This window comes from Anomaloglossus baeobatrachus, chromosome 4 (genome assembly GCF_048569485.1).
Source record: "Anomaloglossus baeobatrachus isolate aAnoBae1 chromosome 4, aAnoBae1.hap1, whole genome shotgun sequence".
Classification (NCBI taxonomy): Eukaryota; Metazoa; Chordata; class Amphibia; order Anura; family Aromobatidae; genus Anomaloglossus; species Anomaloglossus baeobatrachus.
The window spans coordinates 296,954,748-296,977,987 of record NC_134356.1 but is presented as its reverse complement, the minus strand read 5'-3'; the positions used below and the strand labels follow the sequence as shown (position 1 = coordinate 296,977,987).

Genomic DNA, 23,240 nt, shown 5'->3' with positions numbered 1-23,240 from the left:
GCTCTTGTCATTCTGAAGCTGACCAGCCTTAGTGCCCCTGCTCTTCTCTCGTGATGAAGAAGTAAAGCTGCCTCTTCTAGCAAGATGGGAAAGTTCTCAGTTCGGGCTATCAGTGGGACATTGGAGCAGAAGGAAAATATTTTCAAAAACGAATCACCCCTTGCAAAACAGGGAGCCAGGAAACGGTGCACTCAAGATGAAAAAAATGGAAAATAGAGACCTAATAGACCCAGTCTAACTCCATATGGAGAAAAAAGGATCAAAGTATAGAGCTGTCAAATGGATCACAATCTAATATTGCAGACTATAACTGATGGATCAAGAGTTCTAGAAACATGGAAGATATAATGAAAGTGACATTAATATCAAAATTCAGTATACATTATACAATAAAGCTATTTAGACCTGTCTACATGATCCCTAAATTAACAGTCAAATACAGTAAAAGAGGTTGTTCCCTTTCAGAAACGTTTGTGCTATAAGCTGCTGTAGTTATTAAAAAAATAAATAAAAATACCCTCTCCTTTACTTACCCTGCCAAGGTTCAGCACTAAGGCTTTTCCACTGCTCCAGTCTCTGTTTGTCTGCAGTGCTAACGTCCTGTTGACAGTGCTGCAGTCAATCGCTAATCTCAGCGGCTCTCATTGTGTACATGACATGAGCCGCTGAACTCACGGATTGGCTGTGAACATATTAGCGCAGCAAATAGCAGAAACTGGGGCAGTGGCAGAGAGTCAGTGCTGGATCCAGGGAGTATACTGTAAGTGACATTCAGTTTGTGGTTTTTTAATACTACTGCAGTATATAGGAGAAAGTTTTCTGAAACAGAGCAATCCCTTTATTTTAATAATATATCTTGTACATTTTCTCTATAATCTATTCTTCTATTCTTTGGATTTCTTACATTTTCTTCTCCAGTTTTTCCCAAACTCCATTCTTCACAGCCTCTACATAGATCATGTTTTCAGAATTTTCATAGTTTGCACAGGTGATTGAATTATTATGGAACCATCACAAATGGCCACAGGTTCTCTCACCTGTGCGATACTAAGGAACTCCTAAAAACATGATCTGTTGGTTGGCCGTAAGAACTGTAGTGCGGGAAACACTGATGTAGTTCTACGGTTACATTTCATATTTATTTCTGAGCACAGATTGGTTCAGTATAAAATATGATATGCTGGATAGTATATTGCCGATTGTGATGATTTCTTTAAACTTGATCTGCTTTTCTTATTCAGAAGCCTTTTGAAGGGATGCATAAAACGGGTTTTGTTTACTCACTTTACTTGATTTGTGATCCACATTAAAGGCTGCAACTGCTTCCTCAATTTTCTTTCTGCCACTTTTATTTACAACATATTCTGCCAACTTGTTAGCCAGATATGTCTTTCCTGTTCCACTGGGTCCGGATAATATAATTCTGCGATGTTCCATCAATAAATTAAAGTAACGCTGAGTAATTGGTTTAGGAATCAGGGTATCAAACACAAAACTGTCCAAGCTGTTTTCTTCTACACCTAGGAAAGAAAAATCATAGTTGACTGAGATCCAAGTTCAAGTCACATAAATGTTTTGGTGCCATTGAAGTTTCTTTAATGCAATAAAAGTAATCTACTTTCACAATAGCCTAGATTACATCCACTATACTGTCTTGGATCCACAGCCTGTGTGTACATTTATATGTTAAGAATGCAAAACCTCCAGTATGATCTAATCCTGCAGTCATATTGTCTTCTGTCTCTTATTAATTTCTTTCTAACTTGCATTCGGATGGAAGTTTAGAACCCAATCTATAAACACAGCCATGTCTATGATTACAAATATATTCTAGGCATAGTAGGTATGTTGATGATTGTCCTTACATTAAATTTATGATTTGTTTTTCTTGAGGGCATTTCATGGAGACACCTTCATTTTGAACATAAGCTAACTCAACAATTAGCTGTTAAGTGGGAGTCCATTTTCCGTAAAAGCCAGCAATCAGCATTTACTGTCAGGGAAGGTGTATTTGCCAGTATACTGTAGTAGTAGCTAGAATTAATTGCTCACCATGTAATGCCTCGATGACCAGGGCTTGTTAAAATAAAGAATACATGAAACATTGCTCAAAAAATGCTTGAAAGACTCTTACTATTCATTTATACTGTAAAACCTCTTTGCTGTTCTAATGTTTAGAATTTTGAGCACTTCGAGATTTGGAAAAAGCTTGATTAGAGAAAGTGCCTGTCACTGATGGAAAATGCTCCAAACTAGGAACTGTCCAATCAAAAGGCTGCAAAAACACTGCATTAATAAAAAAAAGTCTCTTAAAACTCTTCAAAACAGTTTTAGGAAACGCTACTTTGAGGAGTTTTCGGGGGAGTTTTTTGTTCCTGATGAGGATTTGAAAAGTTATTGAAGTGTTGTTGGAAATATTTTTTTCCCTCAAATGTTTTTTGCAAACTTTTGATTGAACAGTGCCTGGGTTGAAGCAGAGAAGGAGAGGAATAAGGAAGCGGTGTTGTCTGGGTGCTCCACCAGGAGTAATGACCAGCAGAGTGAAAAATTGATTGACTGTTTATTGATAATCTATGCCTTTTGAGGATGGTCTGTTCTCATCAGACAAGATATTGCCTAATGAAGAGGTCAGACAATTCTGGAAACGAAGCTTATCAATAAACATTCAATCGTATCCCTCTGCTGGTCATTTCTCGTACACCACTTCCTTATTTCTTAACTTCCACTTTCACTTAGCCCAGTGCTTGGATACCACAGGCCTGCAGTCAGAGCCGCTGGAGCGCAGGGTGGGGTCCATATGCTGTTACAATTGTTGTGTATGGTAGTACACAACCCCCCAAGGTGAGCTCAACTACATTTCCATCGGCACTCTTTTCCCCCATCACATTTGAGTGCTTCTCTCTTGCTTGTTTGAAGCAGTTTTCCCTCAAAAAATCTTTGCATGCACATACTGTAACAGAGTGTCCCTCCCCCATCTGTGCTCATGGTAATAGTCTGTCCCTCCTTTGTACTGCTTCTGCTGGGAGATTGTTTGTTCTTCTCAGCATGGGACTTCTCCAACCACAATTGGTAAACAGAACAGAGCCAGGAGTCTAAAGTCCATAAATGTATCAGATATCTAGGGGGAGGTGTTCTCACCTAAGGGGCTGATCAATGCATGATTGGTGTGATGACCGGCCTTCCTGCAGACATTCTCTTAGGCAATGATGTGGGAGATATACAATGCCGATTTGTGGGTGCAGGAAGCAGAGTTTAAGTGAAGGAGGATACAAACTGGAGCCGAACATTCAACCCTACATCTTCATCATACACTAAAGAACCTGGAGCCAACACCCAAAATGCAGATGGATTGTCCAGACAGGAGGAGCCCTGAGTCAGGTCCACCATGTTTACGTGTACTTGACAAGCGACCTGTTAAGGTCACTAGTACGTACACAAATTGAGAGGGGAAGGGATTGTAACAGCGTGTCCCTCCCCCGCTTGTGCTCATGGTAATAGTCTGCCCCTCCTTTGTACTGCTTCTGCTGGGAGATTGTTCTTCTCAGCATGGGACTTCTCCAACCACAACCTGGTAAACAGAACAGAGCCAGGAGTCTAAAGTCCATAAATGTATCAGATGTCTAGGGGGAGATGTTCCCACCTAAGGGGCTGATCCCAAGAGAGAAGAACAATGAGACCCATGTTAGGTTAGTTGGATCTCGGCTGGAGAAGCACTAGGATCTATAGCTGAGGCTGGATCCTAGGGCCTGTGTATGTACTGTTACAGACTGGAGATCAGTGGCCACTTGGGATTGTGCTTTATTGTTCCCCCTGTTGGACTCAAGGAACTCATATAAGGACCATTGCCCTATTTTCCCTGGCATCGGAAAACCAGGCGGTGCCCCATGGATCTTTTGTTTTGTTGTGGACTCTTTGCAGACTTTAAGGATTTATATTTGTTTGGTGCTTTATCTTTGTGGTTCCAATAAAGCCTTTTGGATTGTTCCTTGGCCTGGCATCCCTTACTGCTCTGTCGCATACCCCGTCACACATACCCTAAAAGGATATATGGAAGGGCTCGTCTTTGTGAGACTCTTCTACTGTAGATCTACAAATTAAAAGTTGCTTGACAATGTGTCTTATGTCACTAAAATGACTGATTATGACATTTTTGCAGAACTTCTGTCACACATAACCCAAATGTCTAACTAGGCAATTTTTTTGCTTGAATGTATATATATATATATATATATATATATATATATACATATATATCAGTTTATACCATTAACCCCTATCAAAATCCTTATATTTAACTCACTGTATGCACCTCGTCCATTACTATCCAACATTTCTAGGTTATAAATGGTAAATATTTTAATTGACAGTTCACTACAATAAAATATTCTGTATAGGCCAAATATAAAATATATACAGTGCCTACAAGTAGTATTCAACCCCCTGCAGATTTAGCAGGTTTACACATTCGGAATTAACTTGGCATTGTGACATTTGGACTGTAGATCAGCCTGGAAGTGTGAAATGCACTGCAGCAAAAAAGAATGTTATTTCTTTTTTTATTTTTTTTTTAAAATTGTGAAAAGTTTATTCAGAGGGTCATTTATTATTCAACCCCTCAAACCACAAGAATTCTGTTTGGTTCCCCTAAAGTATTAAGAAGTATTTCAGGCACAAAGAACAATGAGCTTCACATGTTTGGATTAATTATCTCTTTTTCCAGCCTTTTCTGACTAATTAAGACCCTCCCCAAACTTGTGAACAGCACTCATACTTGGTTAACATGGGAAAGACAAAGGAGCATTCCAAGGCCATCAGAGACAAGATCGTGGAGGGTCACAAGGCTGTCAAGGGGTACAAAACCCTTTCCAAGGAGTTGGGCCTACCTGTCTCCACTGTTGGGAGCATCATCCGGAAGTGGAAGGCTTATGGAACTACTGTTAGCCTTCCACGGCCTGGACAGCCTTTGAAAGTTTCCACCCGTGCCGAGGCCAGGCTTGTCCGAAGAGTCAAGGCTAACCCAAGCACAACAAGGAAGGAGCTCCGGGAAGATCTCATGGCAGTGGGGACATTGGTTTCAGTCAATACCATAAGTAACGTACTCCACCGCAATGGTCTCCATTCCAGACGAGCCCGTAAGGTACCTTTACTTTCAAAGCGTCATGTCAAGGCTCATCTACAGTTTGCTCATGATCACTTGGAGGAGTCTGAGACAGACTGGTTCAAGGTTCTCTGGTCTGATGAGACCAAGATCGAGATCTTTGGTGCCAACCACACACGTGATGTTTGGAGACTGGATGGCACTGCATATGACCCCAAGAATACCATCCCTACAGACAAGCATGCTGGTGGCAGCATCATGCTGTGGGGCTGTTTCTCAGCCAAGGGGCCTGGCCATCTGGTCCGCATCCATGGGAAGATGGATAGCACGGCCTACATGGAGATTTTTGCCAAGAACCTCCGCTCCTCCATCAAGGATCTTAAGATGGGTCGTCATTTCATCTTCCAACAAGACAACGACCCAAAGCACACAGCCAAGAAAACCAAAGCCTGGTTCAAGAGGGATAAAATCAAGGTGTTGCAGTGGCCTAGTCAGTCTCCTGACCTTAACCCAATTGAAAACTTGTGGAAGGAGCTCAAGATTAAAGTCCACATGAGACACCCAAAGAACCTAGATAACTTGGAGAAGATCTGCATGGAGGAGTGGGCCAAGATAACTCCAGAGACCTGTGCCGGCCTGATCAGGTCTTATAAAAGATGATTATTAGCTGTAATTGCAAACAAGGGTTATTCCACAAAATATTAAACCTAGGGGTTGAATAATAATTCACCCACACTTTTATGTTGAAAATTTATTAAAATTTAACTGAGCAACATAACTTGTTGGTTTGTAAGATTTATTCATCTGTTAATAAATCCTGCTCCTGTTTGAAGTTTGCAGGCTCTAACTTATTTGCATCTTATCAAACCTGCTAAATCTGCAGGGGGTTGAATACTACTTGTAGGCACTGTATAATATATAAATATAATATATAAATTATGTCTGTATTTACCTTTTAGGTTCACAGTGATAATATTATTATCTCCAACCAGATATCCACAAGGTAACATTTCAGGCACTTCTGTGTTATTTGATCTAACTACATCCCCAATACTATAACTGGTGATGGCATCGGAGGATAAGCCTAAATTGGAAGTTGGATCCACACGGTACACATATTCCTAAAAAGCCAAAGGGAATGGACTTAAACTTGAGGTGAAGCAGAATACAAAAATTAAACACAGTAAAAATAAAAAAGTCTATCCTAGCCATATCATCTCCATATTTTCTTTACAAAGGATGTTTAACCGATGTACATCAATTACTTGCTTTGGTAATATATGCGGTTACTGCAACCCAATATAAACAAGAATTATTATATATTGGCACTCCTGAAGGCAGATTTTTCATTCACAATGTGGAGGGAGAATGTATCATTACATTTATCATTTATATTCAAAGTTTTACAGAATTTATGACATTTCCTTGTTGTAATTGTGTGCTCCAAATTTAATCAAGTTGCAATGTACACAAATTCAGCATCAGCGTTTTGACACATTAGGCTTTCACTGTTATTTAACATTGAGAAGTGTACTAAAGAGGCTTAAAAACGTATGCAGTGGAATTTGCACAAAATTAATAATTATGGTGTGAAATCTGATAAGTATGCAGTGGTGGGTTAAAATGAGAAGACTGAAGATTTGGCACAAATTAGACATTTTTTTAATAAATGTGGACCAGAGCATTGTAATATTGACAGCTTTGAGCGTGTAAAAAATGAAGGGCATATTTCTACTTCATCTGAACTTTAATTAAAAACATTATTAAAGGAAACATTTAAAAATGCAGAATTAGGGATTTAAAGCCATATATAGGTATTTATGACCAATAGTGATGAGCATGCAGTACTATGCCTAGGTGCTCCTAACTCGTAATGGACAGTTGGAAGCTTGGATGGCTGTGACTTGAGTACCCAAGTATAATGAAAAACAATGAGGGACTTGAGCATTTTCCAGAAGATTTCCAGGAAAAATGCTCGTGTCCCCAAATATACTTGGGTAATTGAGTCGAGACCATTTGAACATCCAACTGCTCGTTTCAGGTTCCGAGCACCCGAGCATAGTAGTGCTCATTCATCACTAATGACCAATTATATGTCAAGACACAATGCTTAATCGTCATTTTAATTTATATTCATCAACCAATAGTACACATGACCATAAGCAACTTTGTAATATATCTTAAGAGAGAAATCTGCTTCTTTCTCTGCCAGAATTGATCAATTAATATCAAAACTCTCAATTCTGAGGTAAAATCTGTATTGAGTGAAGACTTTCCCATTAGTGATGAAATTCTATGATGACAGGAGGAGGGTGGAGATACAAATTAAGCACTATTACCTTTTGGGTTTCTCTCAGATTGTAAGCTCTTGCCATCAGGGCCCTTGCTGTATCGGTAATTACTTTGTTACAACAGTATGTATGGTCTGATATTATTTGTGCACATAAAATGCTGCAGAATATGTTAGTACTATATACATGAGAAGATAAGAGATTTTAGATAAAGTCGAATATTGATGGAAGTTACCAACAAAGATTTAATGGTTTCCTTGAATATAGCCAAGTATTTGTTATTACATTTTCTAACATACTTTCAGCATCAACGCCTCACATTTTTCAAGATCAAGATTTGAAGCCAATCATTAGAACTCTTCACGATTTACCTCCAGCAGATCTAAAGCTGGTGATGTGATGGACACACAGGTGCACACTTTGCTACAGTGACTGCACATCTATCTAGCATTTGTCCACTACATGACCAGAAAATATATTCACACTCTGCTAGTAAAAAAAAAATAAAGGTGCATTCTGCAAGGCAACAAGCTGTCCCAAATTATATTGGAAAATTCAAGCTATTTCCATATTTCCATTCCCAGAGGAGTATTGCATGGCCGGTATGTCTCCGTATGTCGACAAGGCACCACTCTACACAAGGAAATGGTTATTGTATATCGTTATATATGAAATATATTTTTTCTTATAATTTTTCATAAAGAATAATGTTTATTTGCTGAAGCTGTAATATTAGTCACTAAAACATGAATGAAAATGTGTTGCTCCTAAACACCATTTTCTCACACTGCTGATGCAAAAAGGTATGGTATAAAATCATCAAGGACATTTCTACTCTTGGTGAGTGCAGAATAGTTATGGATTTGTCTCAGGATGTCCCAGATGATAATCCATAGGCCTGGCTAAAGGATCCTACAGAACATTGTATCCTAATACGCTAAAAAGTGTTTTAGACAGCAATACATTAACTGATTGGAGACCAGTTTCATAGGTCTTTAATCATTGGTCAACTTTCCAGCATATATTAGACATTGGGATTGTGGAGTAAAAAAGCAGCACAAAAAAATTAACCTTAATAGCTGTCATAAAAACAAATGCTTTAGGGCCTCATTCAGACATCATTAAATGGTCCAATTTTCATATTATTTTGATCTGAGCTTCAGCAATATTTGGCCAGTATGTCAGGCCTTACCATCAGCATTTCATCAGTGATTTTCTTGAATGTAAAAAAAAATGTAAAACTTTTCCTACGCATTACTATGTTAAAAACAGGTAAAGCACATGGATGATATCCAAGATTTTACAAAAATTGACATGTCTGTTTGGGTGGAAACCACTCGGTCTACAAAAAGACACTAACATGTGAGCAGCTCGAAAGCCTATAAAGGGTAGGAAGGAGTACATGAAAAACTGAAGACTGAATGGCAGGTGTTAAGGGGTTGCCAGTAACTGAAGGTGATTTTAGAGATAGCCCATCTTTATACAGAATTTGAGTATGCATCATGATTTGTTACAATGGTTTTTGGAGGGGCAGTTCTCTTTTTCTCCTGCCCTGTTATAATGTGAAATGAATCCTTTTCTATTCTAGAGTGCAATGCATGAACTTTAATTTCAATTGAAAGCTTCTTAAATCTGCCATCAAAGTAGTAAGCAATTATATGATTTTATTTTATTTTCACAGTGTGATATAAACCCATGGAGATAATGAAGGATTAAGTATACATTTCATTTGGTTGTAGTGCTATAAAAGAGGAAAAATGAACTGTCATGAGTGGCTGTATTTGGCTTCACTGTGTGTGGAATCTTACTGGGCAATTCTCTCTAATGACAAATTATAAAATACATACTTATGACTGCAAGTCCCTTGCTTACTTCTAACATGTGCATTGTCTTATAAATACACTATACAACTCGTTATAAGTACAATACAAAATAAAATAATGGTGCAAAAGAAACATGCCTTGCACACATTTATTACGTGTTTTAGGCAAAATCCATCTCAGTTTTTTTGTATGTGAAAATTGGACTTATGTTAAGTGTACTGGACCCATCATTGACCTTTCAAAGTTTTTACAATTTGTGTATTATCTATTTTTTCCCTATGAAACAAAAAAATGGGAATGCTTTTCCTATTAACTACTCTGTGAAAATCAATGACCACTCAGAAGACAGCTGATAGCTATTTGCTATTGTTCATTGACTCATTCACTTAAATGAAAAAATTTGATCCCCAAATCGAATCAAAAAAGGACAGATCTCCATTTTCTGATGGCTCATTGGTCTACAGAAAAAGAAATGTAGGAAGATACCAATGAAAATTAATGTGTCTGTGTTCTGTCCATTAAAAAAATGAACAGAACATGCACAACAAAAACTGATGTGTGAATACATCCAAAGACAATTTTTTATTCAAGGGGGTATGGTCTAGTAGAAAATGTGCAAGTAAAGTAAGGGCTAAAAGGGAACTTGACAGTCGATTCAAACACTCCAGTGTTCAGAGAAAGCATAGTTTAAAGATCCAGCTGGGGACTATAGGCCAAGGCATGACTAGTCTAGTGCCATACCATCCGGCTTCTCCTCATACCACTTCAGGTGATTGACAGATTTCTCTGGTGTGTATACATAAGGAGAGATCTGTCATTCGACTAGAGTTGTGTGGGGAAAAGCCGTCTGGGGGTGTCATAGGTCTAGTCAGGTATTTACATATAGTCCAAGGATGGAACTTTAAATTATGTTTTTACTGAAACGCCGGAGCAGTTCGGAGAAAATCATACCGTGCTGTAAGGGCTCATGCGCACGTAACTGCTGAATATTCTACAGCGATTTGACAGCACATGTGCGCGTCAAATCGCTGCAGAAACACTGCATAATGGATGCAATTTTTCTGTACAAAAAAGCCGATTTCATGCGCTATGGCTGTTCTCCCCACCATAGACAGAGTGGGAGCTGCATCCAAAGCGCACAAATTAATTGTCATGCTAATTTTATGAACACACGGATTGGGGGTCAAAATTTTAGCACCCAAATCGCTGCGTTCATAAAAGCATTGTGTGTACGTGTCATGCACAATCTTCATAGATTGTGCAGGGGACGCAGGACGCATGCATTTACGCTGCAGTGCAATACGCAGTGTAAATGCATGCAATTACGCAACGTGTGCACACAGCCTAATTGTGCAACCAGAATCTGATTCATACTGCCCGTGGTTTAGGTAACATGAATCAACTGAAAGATTACTTATTAATTATGATTTTTTACTTGGAAATTGTGGAATGATTTGTGAACACTAAGTGGACTAAGTTAAGCCACTTCCTAGATTGTGCAAACTGGACTGTCTAAACATCCGCCAAATTCATCAAACATCGTGATGATGTGTGATAGATCTAGTGTTTTTTATGACTGTCAAGCCTCAATGTGCATTATGTAAAACTTAGCCAGGGTTAGGAATCCAGAGTGTTATGGTAAGCCATGTCATATAAACCCTTATAAAATTTCAATTTACCTTAAAGAGACGTCTAATAACTGCATCAAGTACATCCCACTTGGTCTTCCCACTAACACCAATAGATCCTATTAAATATTGATGACTTTTTGCATCCTAGAAAAAAATACATTAATAAAGATAAAAATACGAAAGGAAACTCATGTGAATACATCAGAATACAGCAGATTAGTACAATCTAGAAATGTGTCCTACAAAAGCTGTTCAACCAGCAGGAAGAAACCGTCTCTCTAGTGCCAACATGCGATAAGAAAGTAGCAATTGCTCCTCTTATGATACAAAAGTGGAGTATGATAAAATTGTGTGGTCAGTGCATTCAAGGGGCCATACTAAGGCTTCTGGTGCAAAAGGGGTTCAAAAATGACACCATTCTTATTTAAATATTTCTCTAATCATGTTCCCTTACCTATGAGTACATGGTGATAATAAAAACAAGGGGTCTCTATGCGTTGTTGTGAAGAACTATCAACAGACAGAAACTGATACACAGTTTTCCCATTAACAATTATTGCGAATTTTAATTTTCTCATGGTAGCTTTGTTGCCCTTATGCAGGTAATATAAATTGTTAATATAATTACCATTGTAATAAAACAAAATACACGAAAAAAATACAGGTCCCTCATATATATAGTCTTATATTTGTACCAATTCATAGATAGTCTGTGTATTCAGCAAAGATTGTTTCCTGCTCTATCAACAAAATAAATACCTTGATCCGTCCAAATCCCTTATTTATAGATACTATAATTTTGACATTTCTTCCTTCTTTGTGGCATGTTCCATCTTTCACATCTTTAGCATCATCTAATAAAATATCTGTTGGAAAGAAAAAAATGATATGAAGAAATGTTTGCCAACATATTACACTACAGTAGCTTTTTGGGTGGACACTGACTGCTGAGGCTACTTTATGATTTGATGATTTAATGGAAATCTTTTGAAAATTTAGATACTCAAATTGCTAAAATAGCTAGAGAGGTGACCATGTATTTACTGGGCATTTTTAAACAAGGCATGTATACCGGGATCATGACTGAAAAACCTCCTCTTGCTTTTGATCGATACGTCTATCTGTCTCTGACGTCATATGATGTCCTATCCAGTGCATGACACTGGAAACCAATAACGTTATCCATTAAAGGGAATCTGTCAGCAGGTTCTTGCTATGTAATCTGAGGACAGTATGAGGTAGAGGCTGAGACATTGATTTCAGAGATATGTCGCCTATTAGGTTGCATACTGTTATTTCAATACAATGAGTGTTTCATCAACAGGAGATTATCACTGTCGAGACTACAGCTCCTGAGAGATTTGGTCTGACAATATAGCCTGCTATGATAAGAAGCTCATTGATGGGGGATGATCAAAAGAAATCGGGTTAAATGCTGTGCTAAAAACCACAATCCAAAGATATATCATGAATTCCTTTCTTTATTTTCACAGGTCAACATGTTTCAAAGGCATCTCCGCCTTCTTCATCAGGACAAAAGTCAGAAAAGAACAGCATAACACATGCTGCCTTCATAAGTATCCTCTGCATGCAGCATGTGTTATGCTGTTCTTTTCTGACTTTTGTCCTGATGAAGAAGGCGGAGATGCCTTTGAAACGTGTTGACCTGTGAAAATAAAGAAAAGGAATTCACGATATATCTTTGGATTGTGGTTTTTAGCGCAGCATTTAACCCGATTTCTTTTGATCATCCCTCATCTTGTTGCAATATCGGGGCTGCAGCTGACCACCTTTGTATTCATTTACCATTTTCCGTGCTGACAAGGAGTTGTGCCTGTCACAACTGAAGCAGGTGAGTACCTGTCCTATTCCCTGCACCTATCTCTATCTGTTAAAACCCTATGTGCACTTTCTTTCCACAGTTTTTGCTATCAAGAAGCTCGTTGGAAATAGAATACGTACATAGAAAGCCTGGTGTGGGCGGGATTGGCTTTCTGCATGTAAAGCCATCTATAGCTGGAGTCACACATGCATGTGACTCATGCGAGGATCGCATCATCCGGACTGGCCATCCACTCTCCTGACAGAAGCATGCAGCTGCATAGAAATACATGAAGCTACATGCTCCTGTGAGACGAGCCGGCGTCAGGTCCACACAGTGCAATGCAATCCTTGCAAGAGACACATCCAAGTGTGATTCTAGCCTGAGGCTGAGGCCACATGACGGTGTAGAAAATCGGTCCCATTCTCATCCAGAAAAGTGGGATGATTATTTTTATTGTCTGTGTGCACTCTATTTTTTTAATCAGCATTTATTAATGTTTTACTGGACCATTTACAGTTCCTATACTACAGAATTGTAGTTAGCCATAAAAATGGTAAGCCATACAGATGGTCCATATGGCATCCAATTATTTTCTCGCACTGTACTGATTTTGGAGTCAAATCGCAGCATGCCGAATACAGCTAAGAAAAAAATGCAGAGGTGCACTGCTTCATTGAATAATATTTGTCCGAGTGTAATCTATTTTCTTATCCTATTGCAATAATCCGATTTATACACTTGTGTGAGGGAACCCTAAGAATTCTCATATTCAGGATGAAAAAAAGTCCAGCGCAGTCCTCAAGTTGCAATTAAAATTTTTTTTTTCTTTTATTTGATAAATCCGATAAAAATAAGTGGTGTACAAAGCGGTCAGCTAGAAGAGTATAGGGGACATAGAGAGGAACCCCACAGAACTACGCGTTTCGACACATAGTCTTAATCATGTTCTGAAAAGGAAAGAGTGTCGGTTTCCTATAAGGTGTAACACAAACCCACCTTAATTACATGCACATGTCGACATTTGGAAGTCTATCACATTAGATGTTCACATTAGTAAGTGCATGGAATGCGGTTTTCAGAAAAAAATTGTTAAATAAAAGGCAGAAATATTGAAAAATGGAAAAAGGGGAAGAGAAAGGAAAATAAAGGGCAAGAGAAAGAAGAAAGGAAAACAGCATATATGAAATAAAAAAAATTTTTAATTGCAACTTGAGGACTGCGCTGGACTTTTTTTCATCCTGAATATGAGACTGGCAGCCTAGCCTTCCGTGCGCGGATCCATATATACAGCGGATTACAGAAACTCGGTGAGCTGATTTTCTCATTTATTTTCCTAAGAATTCTCATGGTCTCACAACTGCTGCACCCAGTAATCTAAGTAATACATCGTTTGATTCAGAGTCTCTTACTACATTATGCCATTATGCTGCTCTCAAATGAGGTAGCAAAAGCCTGGTGACAGATTCCCTTTAGAGGTATATGGTTTGGGGAAGCTTTGTAGCTAAGAGCTCAGGACACTTCCTTGGTTGATTAACAGCCAGCAAAAACTTGACTTCTCATTAGCTTATGATGAACCGATCTCTTGGTTATCCATGATTGAGGTTGTTTAAACTTTTTTCCATATCACCTGTGTTAGCAGTTTTGGCAGGTCAACATTTCTGACATATTCCATTTACAGAAATACAAGTGGTGTGTATTTAACAATGCATAAGGTAATGATGTTTGTATACAACAATACAAGGGCATTAGACATACCTGTTGCAAAAGTTTCTGTTATATTTAGATTATTTAACGAAAGTCCTAAAGACTGCCGTGAAGAGGAAGATGATGCGCAGCTGGACGATTCGGAGGATGGTTGCCCAGGCTTTCCTGGGGGGTTAGTCTCTGCTTTTAACATGTCATTTTCAGCTTTTAATATTTCGATTTCATTCTACAAAATAATGATAATCATAATTATATATAAATTTAACTTTAGCAAAAAGTTTGAAACTATTAGTAAACTAAATACAGACAAGTAAAAAAAAAAAAAACTTGGTGAAAAAAACGTTTGGAATGAAAACTTTATGCTTTCATTTTTAACACCTCTGTCATCAAAGAGAGGAATTTTAAACCCAAAGGTGCTAATGAAATCTGCCATGACAGATGTCACATCAAAGAATTGCAATAATTCATTTTTCAGAACAAACTGTGCTGTTTAATTAAATCTCATTTGTAGGCTTACGTCTGCTTCATCTATAGTCTGATTACGCTTTTTCATTGTATTAGAGAAGTTTTAAAGGGATTGTCCATAATTGAACAATCCCTTATAAACAGATACACTCTATGTCATAAAATTAAAAAAAATATATATGTAAGGACTAGGGATGATCGAATACCGCAAATATTCGGCAACGTCCATATTCGCCGAATAGGTCGCCGCTATTCGACGATTTGCTAATATTCGATGCGCAATGTAAGTCTATGGGAAACCTGAATAGTTGCCGAATAGCTACTATTCGGGCTTCCCATAGACTTACATTGCGCATCGAATATTCGCATAGCGGCGAAACTATTCGTCAGATATTTGCGAAGCCAAATATTTGTGATATTTGATCATCCCTAGTAAGGACCTTTTCAACATTTGCCGTTCTTCGGGTTGCAATTCCATGCCCTTGGGTGGTCATGAACATTGTCACAAGACCAGTTGCTGACCGGCTTTAGCCTTCACTACTCTGGGAAAGCAGAAGTCCACTGTGACAGAACACAGCCGGCTGTAACCAATCAGCAGCTGCCAATGTCACCTGTCTGCCGCTGGGGACAGAAGTGCATTTGGGGGGAACTGCGCCAATCAAGGAGCTAAGCCGTTCCCTTATCTGATGCACAGTATTTGCTACTAAAACATGGCAGTATTATGCATCAGTATTTGTCAAACTAGCTAAAATATTTTCATACTGTGCAGCACGGTGGCTCAGTGGTTATCAATGTAACTTTGCAGCACTGGGATCTTGTGTTAAAATCCCACCAAGGACTATATCTGCAAGGAGTTTGTATGTTCTCCCCGTATTTGCCTGCGTTATCTTTAGAATGTACATTGTGAGCCCCAGTGGGGACAATGATGATTATGTCTATAAAGTGCTGTGGAATTAATGAAGCTATATACACACAAAAAAATACATCTAAAAATGGCCAAAAGGTGATTTCCCAGAATATGTATGACAAATACACAAAATAAGTAAAAAAATGTCTGATTCCTGCGTCGCACTAATTAAAAGAGTACAGAGTACAGGGGTCCCATGTATTCTATGTTCCATTCAAGGTCAATAAAAATGACAGAGCTAGCCGAGCACTAAACTCATGTATTTGTGCCCATTTCATTATTTGAATGGAGCAGTGGTAGCAAGTAATGCTGAAATGCTAATTTGATCAAACTCTAACTGTATGAGATAAATACCGATATTGGACAAATACCTTTAGAAGGGTTGTCAACTACTAGGACAAGTCTTTCTCATTCCCCATGTCTGCCCCTATTAAAATAAAAAAGATTATACTCCCCTTCCGTGCCAGCACTATTCCAGTGGTGCTGGCACCTGTTCTCCCAAGGCTCACCTAAGGTTGTTACGTCATGCGAGCCCCCCACTGAATCAGTGTTGGTTTCCTTTTCCCCCGCCTTTACATGTATAAGTAATGAAGAGGAAATGAGAACTGCGGCTGTCACTCACTTCCTCTTGTTTACTTTTACTTCCAAAGGTGGGGAGAGGTAAGCTGATGCATATTGGATGCGGGTAGGGATGTATCCAGCAGGGAGTGAGAGGGGCATGTGCTCCGAGTGCAGCTGGCAGGGGGGGCATCATTGGGCAGCCTGATGTGGTAGTCCAAGGTGTCTGCCCAGCGGCTGCATTTTGCTGACCCTCATAGTGGAAGTCGGCAATTCTCTGAGCTGGCTGTCAAGCTGACAGCTGGCTCAGAGAAGTTGCAGTGCGCCAGCTCCCAATGATCAATTGTACTTGTGTATTTAAGACGCGAGTACAATTGAAGCCGTGACCAGGTCAGCTGATCACATTTCTGACGTCACTCACCGTCACAGCTGATGCGGCAGACTGCCTGACATTGTTGGTGCTAAGGACTCCAGTAGAACTGAAGACACCAAAGATATATTGTCATTAGGGGAAGGGGGCAGAAATTTGAGAAACAAGCATGGGGAGAAAGTATGGAGGGAATGTATACCAACACAGTATAGGCAATGAGGGTGGGGCGGGGGCAGCATGAGGTAGTGGCATGCGCATTACTTTGTGCAGTGTTTGACTATGGTATCTTTTTATGAAACTTTGTATTTATTATATTATTCATGACCTGCAGGCCCCTCTTGCCCCATGTGCGGATGCGTTTCTTTTAATGTAACAATTTCCTTTCTAGTTGTGTATATAGATTACATATTAAAGGGGGAACATTATTTGATTATCCAGATTAACCAGTTGGTACCACCCACTTTGGCATTCTCTCGTTTACTTATGGTTTACTGATGATTTCAATAGATGAATTAATGTAGAATGGTGAAGATACTATTTTTCTGAGGTTAACACATCCGATATCAATAATTAGGGGTACTTTGCACGCTGCAAAATCGCTAGCCGATTGTAGCGATGCCGAGCGCGATAGTCCCCGCCCCCGTCGCAGATGCGATCTCTTGTGATAGCTGCCGTAGCGAACATTATCGCTACGGCAGCTTCACACGCACTTACCTGCCCGGCGACGTCGCTCTGGCCGGCGACCCGCCTCCTTCCTAAGGGGGCGGGTCGTGCGGGGTCACAGCGACGTCACAAGGCAGGCAGCCAATAGAAGCGGAGGGGCGAAGATGAGAGGGACGTAAACATCCCGCCCACTTCCTTCCTTCCTCATTGCAGGCGGGACGCAGGTAACGAGATGTTCCTCGCTCCTGCGGCTTCATACACAGCGATGTGTGCTGCCGCAAGAACGAGGAACAACATCGTACCTGTCGTTGCAGAGAAATTATGGAAATGACCGACACTACACAGATCACCGATTTTCGACGCTTTTGCGATCGTTTATCGGTGCTTCTAGGCTTTATACGTTGCAACGTCGTTACCGGCGCCGGATGTGCGTCACTTTCGATTTGACCCCGACGAGATCGCAGTAGCGATGTCGCAACGTGCAAAGTACCCCTTAATCTAATTAGATATCAGCCATGATAATAATCTATAGCATTTGTCAAATAATAATATAACAAGTTGATTTTTTTTTTCTCTACAGATGGAGAACAACTTGTGTCATGCTTTATGGAAGAATCTAATACCTACTATTAAAGAGGTTCAGTGTTTAATCACTAACCTGCATACGGTTCATTACTTCTCTTATTTGGTCAAGGTGATGCGCAGAACTAAGGGCTTCAAGGCGTATGTCTGTTAATTTTAGCTCTTTTTCTCGAAGTTCACCTTTGAGCTGTAGAATAATCTCGGCTTCTGCTTCAGTGCATTCAAGGATCCTTAGAATACAATAGACCATGTGATATTAGTTATTTGTATAAGAACTCATCTTTTATTTAGTGATTTTAGTAAAACTAGTAGAAAACAGTGAACAAAAAATGTGGTTAGCTTATTTAAGGGGATTCTTCTAACAACCCCCCCCCCCCCCTGCTCATTAGCAGGTACAGAAAAAGAGTACACATGTTATCAGCACAATCACATATATAAAAAATGAATATAGAATATAAATCTACTGAAACACTGCAATATTAGGATGAACCATTTCAACATTTTAAAGAGGACCAACCACCAGGATTTTCCTATATAAACTAAAGCCAGTGCTATACTGGTGCTAGGATGCTGGTTTTATACATACCTTTAGTTGTGAGATCGGATGTATACTTTCTGAAATACAGGCAAATAAAGTTCCAGAAATGCATTGCTATTTTATTGATAGCAGATACAGAATATCTAATAGGTGGGTCGGCTTTTGCTAGTTATTCCTGCCCCTGTCTGCCTGCCTGTCCTTCCTCCCCCTGTTTCTGTTATTACATGGGGAGGAAGCACAGGCAGGTCTACAGGGGCAGGAATAACTAGCAAAACTCAACTCATCTATTAGATATCCTAATGCACCGCTCATCAAATAACAGTGCATATCACAAACTTTACTTGCCTATATTTCAGAACGTATATATCCAAGCTGACCACTAAAGGTATGTATAGAATCAGCATGATAGCACCAGTATAACACTGGCTTTAGTTTATATAGGAAAATCCTGCTGGTTGGTTCACTTTAATGAATAATGACTGTTGCAAAACAATTACACTGAAATGTGAGTTAATTACTTCTGGAGGATAAAATGTAACTGCAGTTTCAGGTGAATTTTAATGAAAAGCTGATGTGTGTGGTTATGGGTAATAACTCTTTTTCAACTATCATGTGTCTTAGATCATGTATCTATTGGGCTCCTTTTTTAATTGACTGTTTCTCATTAGCACAGCGGCATACAGAGATAAGAGGAAGTGATGAGAAATAGAAAATCATAGATCCTACCCCACTATATTTCATTTACACACAGAAGTAGCAGCATAGAGCACTTTGTGTAAAAGTAATAAGCAGTGTTGCTGAGAATTCAGCTCAGGGATTAGACAGAATACAAATAAGAAGCAGCTTCAGAATCTCTGCTTCTCTCTGTGCGACTGCTCCCTTCTACCCCGCCTCCAGACTCCATACACCTCCATGGGTAGCTGCTGAATACTGTAATCTAACCTCTCAGTGAAAATTATAATCTGCCTTCATCTCTGCCTCCCAGATAACAGATTTTTTCAGTAAACTGAGTAAGTGAAGTAAGCCTCCGAGATATAGGACCCAGAGAAGCAGGCATGTGTAATGGTGAGAGGTGTTTTTTAATTGGCCCGGATTTTGGGTCTGGGTTTTAGGAATAGCTGATAGAGCTGGGTGGGTCTGGCCATTCCCGTTCCTCCAGTTCCAGGGTTTGGAACAAGATTTAAAAGCAGTTCACCTGCCTAATTTTTCTGTCTAGGACTAGGAGTGAAAACATCTCCATTAAAGGTGTCTGTAAGCGAATGCTGACCTCTTGGAGTTGAACTCCTTGTCAGGAGTTAAAGGGAACCTGTCATCAGAAATTTAGCTTGAAACCTAAAAGTTTCCCCCTCTGCAGCTCCTGGGCTGCATTCTAGTAAGGTTCCTGTACTTTTTGTGGCCCCTTTTAAACCAAATTAAATACTTTATCAACTTGTACCTTTTTTGCTATGTAAATCTTGTAAATTGTCCATGGGGGCGGGCTCTCTGCTGACCGTTGCTGTTCCTCCAGCACATTGACGCCGTCCCCCCACGCTCCATTTCATCCATCAGGACGCCGTCCACTGCGCCCGAGGTGCCGCCCACGCCAGGATCGCTGGTGACGTGTGTCACAAGCACGAGATTATGGGCGGCGCTGTGATTGCATCGCAAGTGCCCGCCCATAATCTCGTGGACGCGCTTTCCCCCACTGCCTCCAGCGTTCTGCGCAAGCGGTCGCCGGCCAAATGACCTGACATCACCTCCTTCCCACCTTACCCTGCAGCAGGGCTAGATGGGAAAGAGGTGACGTCGGGTCATCTGGCCAGCAAGCGCTTGCGCAAAATGCTGGAGGAAGAAGGGAAAGTGCGGTCACGAGGTTATGGGCAGCACTTGCTGATGACACTCACAGCGCCGCCCATAACCTCGTGCCTGCGCAAAACATCACCAGCGGTCACACGTGCACACAGTGCACAGTCCCGCTACAGTCGCACAGCGCATGCGCGGGACCACGGGCGCCCAGGGGCGGCATCCTGAGATATGAAATTCAGCGTTGGGGGCGGCGTAAATCTGCTGGAGGAACAGCAACGTTCAGCAGAGAGCCCGCACCCATGGATGATTTACAAAATTTACATAGCAAACGGTACAAGTTTATAAGGTATTTAATTTGGTTTAAAAGGGGATTGTTGGAGATTTATGAACTATAATAAATTTACATGTTTTGCACCAAGCGACTTCGTACCTCAAACTGCTGCCAGAGTGAGTGGCCCCTTACAGTGTACAATAAGACCTTTTTTAAGAAGATATACTACAAAGTTTCCTATTGCTGCATGTGCTATCGATTTAGAGAAGCAGCAGTCACTCAGAGGCAGAGAATTTACGAGCTCTGAAAAGAAACCAATTTGACTTCATTACCAGACTTTGCAATAATTATCTGATTTCTAATTACCTAATTTTTTTCAGTGGTGATAATCAACAAATTAATCTCAAGTGACGTGGATGTCAACGGTGAAAGATAAAAAATATAAAAATAAAATTTGTTGAATGTAAAACTAAATTTCTAGCAACATACAATAACTCAAAGTGTACCCAAGGATTATGGAGATTTTGATGGGTCTAAAAACCCATCCAAAGAAAACATATATTATAATTCTATAACATGCAATTATTTTTACAAAATTAGGTGCATCGTAAATATATGCTAATATCTAATAATTAAATAAACCCAATTTTTTTTTTTTTTTTCTCTGTTTACACAATTATAAGACGAATAGGCCATTTCATTAAAGCATTTTTGGATTGCCATGCCCTTGCAAACTCTCAACCGTTAATAGAGCACACACAATCTTTAAATCGTTACAAAACATTTCGATTCATTTGTGAATTGATCATTTAATGTGTCACTATATTTTAGTGCATAAGTACATGCGAATTTTAAATTTCAAAAAAGGGTCAGTCACATGCACCACACGGTGTTTTACCGAGACCCATGCTTGTAGATCACTAGGCCATTTTGCCTTTTCTTTGGTGGCCAGTTTAAAGCAGACCTAAATTCACATAACAGAAAAAAATTGATTTACTAAACATAAGTATTAAACATAAAAAAATGACAGTAGACTGAATGGACACCGGCGCTCACAGGCGAAGGATAGTGGGGTGCGTGGATGAGCTGGGAAAAATTACAAAAAATACTTGGCTCCCCCAGGCTCACATCAGGTTACCTCCCCTTTAATGGCTAATACAGAGGAACACCAATAACTTCTTTACTATTATGGTATTACTTTGTACTGTATACTTCGGGTTAGAACTCACTTTAGGCATGTGTATATATATTAGATCACATTTTTATAAATTATATTAATTTATTTGCACTTTGCAAAGAGAAATAAATATTTGATCCCTCTGGCAAACAAGACTTAATACTTGGTGTCAAAACCCTTGCTGGCAAGCACAGCAGTCATATGTTTTTTGTAGTTGATGATGAGTTTTTCCACACATGTCAGGAGGAATTTGGGTCCACTCCTCTTTGCATCTTTAAATCACTAAGATTTTGAGGCTGTTGCTTGGCAACTCGGAGCTTCAGCTCCCTCCATACGTTTTCTATGGGCCACTCCATGACCTTAATGTCCTTCTTTTTGAGCCACTCTTTTGTGGATTTGGCTGTATGTTTTGGGTCATTGTTGTGCTGGAAGACCCAGCCATGATCCATTATGTCCTGGTGGAGGGAAGGAGGTTGTTACTTTTTTGGATTTTATGGAACATGGCTCCATCCATTGTCCCATTGATGTTGTGAAGTAGTACTGTGCCCTTAGCAGAAAAACACCCTCAAATGTTTCCATTTCCATGCTTGAAAGTGGGGATGGTGTTTCTTGGGTCATAGGCAGCATTTCCCTTCCTCCAAACAGTTGAGTTAAGGCCAAAGAGCTCAATTTCTGTCTCATCAGACCACATCACCTTCTCCCAATCACTCTCAGACTCATCCAGGTGTTCATTGGCAAACTTTAGATGGGTCTGCACATGTGCAGGCGTAACCTATTTGCACTTAGCACTTTGTAAACCCACATGGGGAATAGAGTTATAATAGTGACAGAATAGTGTTCTTGTTTGCTCATTTGCTTTCATGTTTTTTATTCATTGCACATAACCCTGTAATAAGTGGTGCTCTGTATATATGTGATGTTTAAGTCTAATGTAAGATGGAATGGTGTGCAGAGCATTGCTTTCCATGTTAAAAGAACTTTGTTACAAGACTCTTTGATATACGACCTGCACACTAGTCTAATTGCAGATTGAAACCTGAGTGGGGTGCTTTAATTACCATTGTTTGTGCCATTGCTGAAGGCTTCTATATTATCCTTGTATTTTACCACTGAATGAATAATTATTAATCCTTCTCTGTTTTAATGTATGCACTTTATACTTTAAGAAAAATTAGTTTGTTGCACTTGGCAAAATATAAATTGTTGTAATGACTCTGTTTCTTTTCGAATGTACTGTGACATACTGAGGCAGAGTATGATCTCCTCACTTCGTATTCCAACATGATAATGCCCCAAAAACACCTGCAAGATGATTACTGCCTTGTTAAAAAAACAGGGTAAGGCTATGTGCCCACGTTGCGTATTTGCATGCAGTTACGCTGCATATTGCACTGCAGCGTAACTGCATGCGTCCTGCATCCCCAGCACAATCTATGAAGATTGTGCATAATCCATGCCCACGTTGCGTTTTAGAATGAGTGATTTGCATGCTGCCAAATCGCTGTGTTCTAAAAAGCAACATGTCACTTCTTTCATGCGCTCTTCATGCTGT

General features: G+C 39.7%; 1 protein-coding gene across 11 annotated transcripts in view; it reads right to left on the bottom strand.

Moving 5' to 3' along the window:
* The window catches only part of NAV3 (neuron navigator 3), a 1,060,193-nt gene that overhangs the window by 46,832 nt on the left and 990,121 nt on the right, over positions 1-23,240 (bottom strand). For all 11 annotated transcript variants that reach the window (XM_075344930.1, XM_075344922.1, XM_075344924.1 and 8 more), the window contains 6 exons: positions 17,994-18,147; positions 14,424-14,598; positions 11,603-11,709; positions 10,892-10,987; positions 6,051-6,219; positions 1,285-1,520 (listed from right to left, as the gene is read on the bottom strand). In XM_075344930.1, the coding sequence (XP_075201045.1) occupies positions 1,285-1,520; positions 6,051-6,219; positions 10,892-10,987; positions 11,603-11,709; positions 14,424-14,598; positions 17,994-18,147 (937 nt within the window). The remainder of the gene's footprint in view (positions 1-1,284; positions 1,521-6,050; positions 6,220-10,891; positions 10,988-11,602; positions 11,710-14,423; positions 14,599-17,993; positions 18,148-23,240) is intronic.